The 12163-nt window shown below is 32.3% G+C and overlaps 1 protein-coding gene across 1 annotated transcript; it reads left to right on the top strand.

Moving 5' to 3' along the window:
• The first annotated feature begins 5 nt into the window (after window positions 1–5).
• Window positions 6–11009, top strand: LOC107360178 (uncharacterized). Its single transcript, XM_089267441.1, has 11 exons — window positions 6–1868; window positions 3282–3629; window positions 3734–3745; window positions 4037–4126; window positions 4440–4528; window positions 6251–6354; window positions 6455–6577; window positions 7380–7424; window positions 7553–7689; window positions 7825–7886; window positions 10570–11009. Exons 1-11 carry the CDS (start codon window positions 177–179, stop codon window positions 10640–10642), a joined length of 2775 nt encoding a protein of 924 aa, XP_089123567.1. The 5' UTR covers window positions 6–176; the 3' UTR covers window positions 10643–11009.
• The last annotated feature ends 1154 nt before the right edge of the window (window positions 11010–12163 follow it).

The following is a 12163-nucleotide window of genomic DNA, read 5'->3' as shown; positions in this document are numbered from 1 at the left end:
AATGTGAAAAATCAAAAATCGCGCTTGGGTTTGAGCTTGTAAAGATAGCAAGTATCTTTCCATGGATCCGATCCTTTCTTCGGACCAATTGTTATTGCTTGAGTTTTTGTTTGACAATTGATTGTTATATTATATTTTTGTATATTTTTGTGATTAATTTTTGTTTAAATTTCATCATGTTACCGTCCAATTATACATATGAAGGTCCAAACGGTGTCAAACTATTGAGAGTGAGAAGTAGAGCTGGCCATCGACTGAGGGTAACTCAAGAGTTAGCCGAGGAACTTGACAAAGATTATGAAACAAGATTATTAAAGGATGAAAAATTGATTCTACTTGTTGATCTTGATCAAACTTTGATTGATACAACCAATGAACCTCCACTCGATGGGATGAAAGATGTTTTTAAATACCAACTATATGGACCCAACTCACCCTGGTATTTCACAAAACTTCGACCTCATACTTTCCGTTTCTTGGAAAATATTTCAAAACTTTATGAGCTTCATATTTGCACTTTTGGAGCTCGTATTTACGCACATAAAATAGCTGAACTTATTGACCCTAATCAAAAGTATTTTTCACATCGAATACACTCGAGAGATGAGTGTTACGACCCAGCCTCAAAAACGGGCAACCTTAAGGCGTTGTTTCCTTGTGGAGAGTCATTAGTTTGTATCATTGATGATAGACAAGATGTTTGGAACTTTGCATCTAATCTGGTTGCCGTTAAGCCTTATTTTTACTTCAAAAACAACGTTGATATCAATTCTCCTCATGCATCTAAAGAAAAGTCTCTGATATACGAAATGACAAAAGTGAGAAATGAAGCAGATAATTTTATTGGATATAATCAAGAACCATTGAGCTCTACCAGTGAAACCAAACATTTTATTGAGGATACGGATGATTATCTTCTCTACTTGGAAGACATATTGCAAAGAATACATAAAACCTACTTCCAGCATTATAAAGATATGAAAAGATATGTCACCGAGGAAGAAGGAGTTAATATACCTGACTTGAAAAAGATAATACCTCTAGTACGAAAGAAAACATTGCAAAGTGTTAATATTGTGTTCAGTGGATTAATTCCAACAAATATGCCACCCGAAAAAAGCCAACTGTATTCTATGGCATCATCTCTTGGGGCCAATGTAACCAAAGATTTAATTGTGGATGGATTTCCATCTGAGAAAACAACTCATGTCGTTGCATCTAAACTGGGTACATTAAAAGTTTCCAAAGCTATGCGATGTGAGAACATTCATATCGTTAACCCATACTGGTTATATTGTTGTTCAGAGAGATGGATAAAAGTTGACGAGATTTTATTTAAATTAAAGAAAGAAGACAACTTCGATGCCATTCAAGAAAAACCTAAACCATCTCCATCACCAACGTCAGTTACTGGCTTCAATGCTGTACCTTTTATTCATGGAGACAGTCCTTCGCCGCATAATTTATATGATTCAGTTGCCGCGAAAAATATTAATCCTAATTTTCAAAAAGAGAATCGTGAACCTGCTGAAAGCAGACCAATTGGAGCAACTAATGCACTAGGTTTATCAACCAGCCAAAGATTTATTGCTTCAAGCTATAAACAATTGCCAGGCTTACCAAATGCCGCTCATCAACCTCAAGCATATCAACAAATACGACAAGTTCAACCAATGGTTTCATCACCAACAAGCAGAGAACCCAAAAGGTTTCCTCAGAGCACTTGTGTTTGGTTTGACAATGATGATGTCACTCCTCCTCAACCACCTCCAAGAAGACGAAGTGTAAGCTCGGCGAGTAGCTTAACTCCTACTCATGAAACAAATGAGTACAGATTTGGTCAAGTTTGGAATACCCCTGATTCAAAGGTAAACTTATTCAGACATCATTCAACAATCTATTTGATTTAATTTCCAGTTCGATTCGGGTAAATTGAAAAAAAATCATAGTTTGAACATTCATTTCAACTTTCCTCTTTGCTTTGATTTGAAGTTTTTAGTTAATCCGTATTTCAGGCCAATACTGTCAACTTTCAAAAGCAAAATACTCCAAGTGATCATCACCTTCATAGATGGCGTTGACTTTTATTTACTTTTGCTGTATATAAAGTTTCAGTTTCAATTGCTTTTCCTGAAAAGTTTTCAGTGGCTTCTAAACTATTAGCACAGACTCTTGATCAAGTCTAATCCAAGCCTTTTCAGCTGAATAGATTTCCATGTAAATACTTTTCTAGTATTTTATAAATTTTTGTATTCGTTGACACGAAAGACCTTAACTCTCGCTACTACAATTTTGGTTAAATTTAGTTGCCAGTAAATGCAATTAAAAATGACTCCGTTCTTCATTCATCACTAACATGATGAGTGAGGTTAATTGTCACTTTCACTGATCTAATCTAAACTTCAAAAAATCGTAAATGATCGAAGCCTCAGATTTACCCAAAGATGCACTCATAGTTTATTTCAAAATCTCTCAACTTGTGTCATTAATCAATTTCACTAAATTTTACCATTTTTTGTTACAATTGCACCTCATCAAAATTAAACCTTATAATTACGTTGCTCATCAATGTTGCACCTGATTGGTAAATATCTGGGAAAAAAGGAGTTTGAGTTAATATTTTGACAATGAAAACAAAAGCAGAAATCAAAAGCAGCATAAATATGTCACAGTTCATCATTATTATTACAGGTATCATTGTTATTACAATTGTATTTTTACATTAAATTAACTCTTATTATCTGCCTATTTAGTTGATGTCAGCATCTGTTTAAACACATTAATCAACCAATTGACTGAGTGACTGAAATAGCAAAATAAAATAGCATGAAAGAAGAGTATTTAAAATTATTTTTTCACTCTCGTTTAAATCAATACCACAGATTAACCCAATTTAAAGATTGAATGTTTCTCGAGTAATCTGTTTTTTTTGTACAAAATACTTTTTTCTCCTATTTTTGCATCATTACTGTTTTTTGAATTGTTTTACCTAAACCATAATAACAAAGGTAATGACGTTGCTTTCACCTTCCTGTTTATCATTCAATTTTCATTCAATTCATTTAACCACTTGTCTTCAGTGATCTCACTTTAATTGTAAAATTACTCGCATTTGACCTTCAATTGATTCCCATGTTTGCCACCAATAGTTTGAATTACCACTGAACCTTTGCCTGAAATCCCAAGATTTTTGTCAAATCTTCCAATCACACCTTTCCATTGACTACTAAAAAATTTTCAACTAATGTTTTTTGTATCTCTTCTCACCTTTATATCAACAGAGTCCCGCTAAACCAATCAAATCTCAAAATAGCCAACAAGGTAAATTAAAGGAAATCCATGAGTTGGTCTTCGCAAGTCCAGGTCGAGTCAAGGAACATGCCCAAAAATTGAACAAAATTGTCTCATCGAGTGATATTAAACCACCAATGCCTGTCAACATCAATTCACCCCCAACACCAGTCAACAAAGGACGAAGTAAAGATTCAAATAAGGAAGATGATAACGATTCAGCTTCCGTTCAACCCTTCGATCCACTAAAAAGGAAATGGATGATAACAACATCTAATTGTGATTACAACGAGATGGTTTCCTTGTTGAAAAAAGATCCAACTCTAGCCGGTCTAAAGGTATCCCCATTGTATTTATCTACATCAGCTAAACTACATCAGCTAAATTACTAATCTATTGATCAACCCATTTTTTTCCTCTCACTGTTAACCTTTTAAATCAGGATTTCACCTCGGTAAGTAATCATTTGACCTTAGCCCAAAAATATTTTGCAACTCATAACTTTTTTTGTCTCTCCTTTCATTTTCAGGGGGTAAGTTATTGTAACCATCTTTTACCAACTGTAATTTTCTCGGATTTGATGAATTTTATTTCTTTCATTTTCCTCACTTTTCATTGGATATACTTTTGATTCATTAGTATGTAAGTATCTTATCACGGCCATCAACATTTCAGGTTGACATCAATTTTAATTAATTTACTAATGTTTATTTTTTTCTCTCTCTCTCTATCCTTAACTCAACAGACGGCTTTACATTGGGCAGCTAAATTTGGTAAAGCTGAAATCATTAAATTAATTGCTGGAACTCATGGTGTCAATGTAAACAAAAAATCTGTAAGCATTTTGTACCTTACCTGGTGTATCCGTCACCAATGATAAACAGCCAAATCTTTTTTTTTATGAACAAGATGAAAAAGGTTGAGATTAAGGTTTAATGTTTAAATTCCAGTTTGTTGGTTAAACGTTTAAAATGTCTTGAAATATCTTTCAATATATTGTCAGCAAACATGAAATTTAACGGAAAACAAATTGATTTTGTCAGAGGCTAAGAAAACCTTGGGCTACAACAAAATTCATCTATTCATAATTTATTAGTATCAAGGTTTTTTATTTTAATAACTAATTTCTGTTTTCTTTTCTCTTTCAGCATGTAAGTATTAAAAGATTTTGGATTCAAATGTCATTTGGTGTTTTCATGAATAATAATGGATCCATATACACAATGGAAGATTCAATGTAGCATTTTGATTGATGCACATCAATTGGAAACCATTAATTCAAGTAGCTATCTGGATTATGATTTGTGATGATGTTTCAGCAATCAAACGATGAGGTTGAAATAAAAAGAGGCAAAGCAAAGTATCAAGGAAAAAACCACAAATCATGCAATTCTTGTGTTCTGTGTGTCTTCAATACTTTACCCCATGAGCCAAGATACCAAGAGGATTTAAGATCTGTTAATGATGATTAATTGATTTTGATATTTATTCTCACATGGTGCTTAAATTGATTCAAATGCTGTGACTCTGTGGTTACTCGCTTAACTTTCCTCCTAACAACTTCCTATCATCATCATCATCATCTGTTGATCTCATTTAACTATCCTTAGCTAATGAGGAATTATTATTTTGAATCCATTTTGACTAAACTGGAAACAAACAAAATTAATATTCAACAGATGATTATGAGATATTTCCATTTTTCAGCTCATATCAGCAGGTCTATTAGGTGAAGATGAATCAAGAGTTTACTATTATTTAATCGATTAATAGTTTTGCCCTGAAAAGTCAAGGTAATCATCTTTATATGTTTATTCATATATTGAATGTTACATGATCTTTCATTTTTATCCAATTTAGTCGTTAGCTTCTGTGAAACTGGGAAAAGAAAAGTAAAGACGAAATAAGATTAAATGTGTCCAAATTTTAACCAGTATTACCTTTTTGTTGAGGGTAAAAAATTTGAAACTAAAGCAACCTGATATGTGAATAGACTGAACAAAAAAACCTGTCTCATAGCTCAGCGTGAGCTTTTACTTGCACCATGCTTAGTCACCAAAGTTGATTTAATTAACCACCAATGAAGCCAGTAATAGTTAAACATTACGTTTTTTAAACAAACGTCTCTCCAAACAAACCGTAAATCAGCTCAGCGTTGATAATTTTTGCTTTACTTGTCACAATCTATTCATTGTTACCTTCATTAATATCATCATTATCCATTCATTAAGAATCATCTTCACCTGAAAAGGCATGCATTTATGGTTACATTATTGTTGATTGTTAATCATCACATGATTGTAACTTTAATTTATTTCCAACTTCAATTGTTTGAAGGCACAATTGAAGTTGGCCAGAGACAAAACGATAGAGAAAAAATAATTGATAATCATTCAAAGTCAATCATTTTTATACACTTGGAGTAATTGATATTTTGCGTTTCAATTTAAAATCTAAATTGAAATCTTTCTCTTTGCCTCTTCTTCTTGATAACAAACAAAATTATCGATCATCACAGACATCATCATGATTCATGATTGATCAAGGCTACAGATTACTATCGCTTGTGAATCAACTTTCCAATTTTTTTGACAAACTTTATCATAATCACCATCATGAAAAAATGCTTTATCCTGCTATTGATTTCAGTTTCATCTTTCATCATCTTTTCACCGGCAACCCATATCAATGTCTGGATAATCCGTTAAAATGACCTGTGAAAATTTAATCATTACTATTAGTCAATTTGTAATACAAATTGATACTTTACCCAGTCCATCACCTTTCATTGATCCGTCTTTCAATTGATGAAATGATAATATTTAACTTTGAACAAATCACGTAAAATTCAAATTCAATTGCCTGGAATGATGATTTCATCTCTAATTTCAAATAATTTTCTATCTTTTCTAGTCTCAAATTTTCTCAATCATTTATAACCAAAGTAATTTTAATATTTTAATATTTCAATATTTTCTTTTCTTTTTCAGGGTGGCTACACTCCTCTTCATCTAGCAGCAATCCATAATCATGAACATATCTTGGAACTTTTCAAAATTTACGGTAATTGACTCACAATCCCTCAAGCAACTGAATCAACTCGACATTTCCATTTAGACTTTTGTCAATCAGCAATACTAATTGTTTGCTTACTTCTATTCAGGTGCTGACACTTCAATTCGTGATTATTCTGGGAAACTTGCCGAACAATATTCTAATCGAGGTCCACTTCGAACAGCCAATTTAAACAGCAAATTAAGCAATGGATCGCTAAATGGGTCTCAACGTAAGATGTTTATTACAACCGAGGATTACAATAATAATAACAATGTTTCAACGCCTAATCTATCAACTTTATCACCGTCCTCATCAACTTCTCCTTCATCTCCTGTTTCTCGAGCTTCTTCATTAACCCGTAATCGTAGTCGATTCCGTCAAGCTCATCGCAATCTATTTGAGAAAATTCCACGTCAATATAAAACTCTCAAGTAGTAAATTTGAATCATTTTCTCTCTATTGATTGAAGACTTGAATTTGAAAACAGTTGCACCAACAACCAGTGATACAATGCTAATCAAGACTATTCAAGAAACCAAGAACAAACTCAAGAAATAACTGAAATTATTATTCCTAACACATTCTCAGATTCATTGTTAAACCCTTTTCTCATAATTAAGGCCAATTATTTTCTGTTAATTATCTTGTTAAACATTTTTAAGCAAAGCTTTTAAAATAGTGTTAATGAAATTAACCATATTTTACTAATTATAACCACAAGAAGCAAATGTCAAGCAGAATATATTTATCATTTATTTACTTAAATTTTACACCAAAAAAGTTCCTCTTTTTTCCTCACCAAAAGTGCAATCACAGTTTGTAGTAAAAAGGCAAAACTGTACAAACATTTACCTCTGAATTTTCACCCAATTAATATATTAACTCCTCTAATCAACAATTAACAATTTTACTTAATAAAATCTATTCACATTAACTCTCAACTCTGAACTAATTTTACATTTTATTTGCCAAATGAAAAGACAAACCTGACTCTAACATTTCTTATTTTTGTCTCTCTCTTCATTATCTAGATAAACATCATTCCAGTTCATCTCATAATCACACTAAAATTACAGGTAAGATCAACAATTAACCTTAAAGCTCAACATTTCAATTGAATTTTTATCTCTTCCTTTTTTAACATTTTTGTTTCTCTTTATTTTTGCTGGGCCTCTTCACTTGGAAATTGAAAAATACTTGACAGATAAAGGTCGTTCCGAATCATCATCATCCTCATCTTCAGCATTCATCCGGATTGGATCATTAAACAAAATGCGTAAAACAGCGGCAGCAATTAAAGGTATCAAAAGCTGGGGATCAGCTGAATCTGTTTCCGATTCTGTAAGTACTTCTCATTATCAATCATTATTCATTCAATTTTCATTCTCATGTTTACCAATATTCAACCAAAACCTCTTATAATTTTATCAACTTTCCATTTATTTTATTTCACCAAAACAACTCATGTTACATCAGAACACAATGCCACCGCCAAAGAGCTCAACATCCAAAAAGAAGCGAAGTAAAAAAACTTTAAGGTAAAGTAAAAATTTCAATTTACTCCAAACATTGGAATCAAACATTGATTAAAATTCAATTTAGGTCAAGTATTGAGCCCTTGAAAGGCCCAAGTAAAAGTCAACCGAAAATGAAAAGCGACAGAAGAAAAAATGGAAGAAAAATTTCAATTTTCTTCTATCAATTCCGACAGTTCTTCTTTCAGTTAACCGTAAACATCATTTTTCCATCTTCCATATTCAGTTATCATAAATACTTGATAATTATCTTAACCAATTATAATTTCCAACTCTTCATCAACTCAACGCTTCCAACAATTACAACCTTTTCCTTTCATCACTTTTCATAATTTTTTGTCTTCCCTTTGATGTGTGTGTTTAAATGGCAACAAAAAAGGCAAGAAAATTGTCTGTGACAAAGTGAAAAGCAATCAAGTTAATTGTTTCAATCAATTTAATTTCATTGACTCATCAGCAATTAGAAGAGTTTCATTAGCCATTGACAAAACATTGAATGTTGAAATGACAATCTTGTCTCAACTAATCAAGATGAAGATGCAAAGCAAAACCAATGCACAAAATTAATGCTCAATGATTTTGGCCAACCTTTAGTCTAAACCCAAACGTTGCACCTAAAGCAAGTGAAAAATGTAAACACAAAAAGAAACCACTTAACCTTAATCATAATATTGTTTTATTTTGTGTTACTGTTTGACTGTACACTTTTTTGCCACATTTCAATTGGTTCATTCGTTTTACATGGTAAACTTTCCAGTTGCCTGATTATTGTTATTCAGTTGATCATTGTATCAATCATTATCTTGAGCATCTTTTGTTTTTACCTGACCAAAAACCATAGCAGCCAAGCAGACAAAGTGAAACATCCATTGCCAGTAACAATAATGAGTAAAACGATTCTTATCTAAATCGTTCTAGCATAACAATCAAACTGTAAAACCCATTTAGCCATTACAATCACCGCCAAGTTTCACAAAAATAATCAGATAATACCTTTTGATAACAACTTAATATTACTATTTTTATTACCGACAATACTTTTGATTATTAAGGGGTGATAACTGACAAAATGGCACAACATTTAAAACTGCAACATTTAGCTAATTATTAGCTTTATTTTATAAAAATTTACTTTTAATTCAATTATTAATGAAAAGGTCTATGAGCAGTTTCATTGTGAGTGTGATCTTACAAGTAAAGTGCCGTTGCTTGGACGATTGTTTTCTGTTTTTTCGGGTTTGTAGAGGACGAGAAATAATTAGACACGTATTTTGGCTTTTTTACGCTGGTGCGTGGTTATTGATATTTAGGCATTTTAATTAAAGATAGTAATGCATTGCAGTCACTGAGAAGCACATAAAACAAATGAAAAGCAGAAAAATTGTGAATCCCTTTACAGTGACTCCAATAGGTTACAATGCAATATCCTCACTTAAAGTGCCTAAATATCAATAACCGCGCACCAGCGTAACAAGAGTAAAAATACGCCTAATTATGTCTAGTCCAAGTATGTCTAATTATTTTTCGTCCTCTACAATAAAAATCCGAAAAATTGAAAACAATCGTACAAGCAAGGACACTTATCTTGTGAGTCTCATTTAGTCAACGCCGAAAGTACGTAAAATTTTCGGTTCCAATTTCAACATCAGTTTTTTTGTGACCTTTTGTCACCGGTCGAAATGCATTTTGAGTTTTTACTCTTTGAAGTCACTTTTTAACATGAAATATTAATTCAAAATGCCTGAAATTTTCTCACATCATTGAAAATCTCATTGGTTTTCATTTGAGCTCATCAGCAATGCTCAATTCCAATTGAATCTTTAATCTTTATTCGCATTGCTCATGCATTGTATGCCTTGAAGATTTACTGTGAATTTACACCGATCACTTTGAGTGTTTAATAGACCTGAAGTCAAATTTTGTGTGCCAGTTTGATCCGAACCCTTATCCATCATTAATAATTGAATTTAAACTAGATTTGTTTAGTCAAAGCAATAATTAGCTAAATATTGGAGCTTAAATTTTGAACTTTTTTGTTCATCACCTCTTAATGTACTTTTAGTGTCATTTTTACTCTTTTTGTTTTTGTCTCGTACTTTTAATATAAACTTTCAAGTAAATGACTTTACCTTATCTCATGAGCAACTCACCATAACAATAATAGGAAACATTGAGTCGTCTTATCAGATTAATTCAGATTGAACAAGCAACATTCATCTGTCCAACATGGTCATTCCTTTCATAAAAACCATTAACTGTCCAAAAAAAGCTTTTCCCTCTTCTCTCCCTTCTCCTAATAGCATTGATAAAAACACTGTTAACCTGCGCTTGTTACACATTAGATGAGGTTATTATGTTAATAGACAGGCGTGACAGACACACACACACATTTATATATATATATTGTTATAGGGTGATCTGTTTACTGGACACGTCCTTGTCTGTTTACTGGATCCTTGTCAATCAAAAGGTTGCATTTTTATTTAATTTTACACATTTTCATAATTCGCTATTCACTTCTTTAACCGTTAAATATGTCTATATTTGTTCAATTTCATTCATTCAATTCATGTCTCTTTGGAGACAAACAAAACATATTTCATTGAAATGTTTCCCCATTGTTATCAGTTTCTGTTATTAATGCCTTTTCATCCTCTTTCTCATCCTTTTCATTCCCATCATTTAGCTCACCGCCAATGGATAAAATTGTTTCCAGCTCCAGAGATTCAGATTCAGATAGTGCCTATGGTTTTGTATAGAGACTTGGTTCGTCCGACTTTTTGCTTTTCCAGTTTTGCAATGAACCAAATTTATTCCGTCCAACCAATTTTGGGTTCAATTTTAACCGAGAATCTCAAAATTTTGACAAAAAAAAATTTTCTCTCAACTTTTGTTTTTAAATTTTACCTTTTAACTTTTATCTTGAATCTCAAAGACTTATTTTTACTTAATGTGTAACCAAGTTATGGCCAGTAATTGTAAATTGGATTCCAATCGACATCATTCCTTGTACTTATTGGTTTGCATATCGAGTTTACATATCAACAGACTTAATGTAACCATGAATCGATGAACAAAAAAAAGCTCAAAACGAAACGAAAAATAAAGTATCCAAAAAAATGTCAATTTTCACCCTTTTTCCACCTCGTGATAAACATAGACGCACAGAGAGGTTGCTGTGTGTGTGAAGCTCATTTGGAGTACTTATAAGCATTTACTTTGCTTTTTGTTACATTCAAGTTGAACAGTAAATTATTGATTGAAAAATGGTTCAACTTTTTAAAATGTAATTTACTGTTGGGAAGTAATAAGTTTTGTTTGTAAACTTATACAACTTGTAACTCTTGAAATGATTGAATACAGGAAGTTATTGTAGCCCAAAAGCTGAGCTCAAACCTCGGCGCCAAGTAAACTCCGGTTTCTTGGGAGGCTCAGCATATGTAACATCAGTTAGAATCAATTCAGGTTTGACAGCAAAAATGAGGGACAATTTGGCTACAGAATTGTCTCTCCTTCCTTTCCCTTCATTATCGTCATCAGTCGCAAACTCAAAAATACATAAACATAAAATGTCTCTTCAAATTATCATCATCTCATTAGCAGTTAACAATCCCTATAATAGTGACTCTATTAAATAGTTGGTGCAAAAGAAGCCTAAACCAATCTATAATACAAGCGCATGTTTGCTTGAAAAACCCTCAAAATCCAAATTCCAATCTCATGGACGACGCTCTTTCCCTCAAATGTTGAACACCAATTTTGTCGCGACAAGTCGCAAGAATCGAATGTATTTTTGATCGAAAGTCGAAAAGATTTAAAAGTAAAATTAAAGGTTGATGTTGACTTGTATTGAGATGTAAATCGATTGATGATTTACATTTGTCAAGATTTGTTTTCTTTACCAATGAAAAAACATGAAAACAGTTTGTTTTTTGTTCCAAGAAATGATTGAAGTGATTCAATTTTTCGCATCCATTTTTTACTTTCTCCTGTAAAGTGTTTATCAACAGTAAAATGTTGCCAAAAAAACGAGTCAAAAGATGAACTGATCCATAAAACCGCAAACATGCCAAGTTAATGAAAGGGTTTCTCTAGCCTCTCATTTAGCTTTCCCTCTTACCGGAGGACTTTACTAATCTGTGAACTTTTTTACCCAGTCAACCTTGAAGACGATGATGATGATGGTGGTGATGAAGAAGAGATGAAAGTTGAAAATGGTTACAAGTTACAGCGCAAATAATAGTATACATTGATACAAGTTACAACCATTTAGCACTATT

The sequence above is a fragment of the Tetranychus urticae genome, chromosome 2 (genome assembly GCF_039701765.1).
Source record: "Tetranychus urticae isolate SD_2017Ah chromosome 2, NJAU_TeUrti_SD_1.0, whole genome shotgun sequence".
Classification (NCBI taxonomy): domain Eukaryota; kingdom Metazoa; phylum Arthropoda; class Arachnida; order Trombidiformes; family Tetranychidae; genus Tetranychus; species Tetranychus urticae.
The sequence above is the reverse complement of the archived record's forward strand: the minus strand, read 5'-3'. Positions and strand labels throughout refer to the sequence as shown.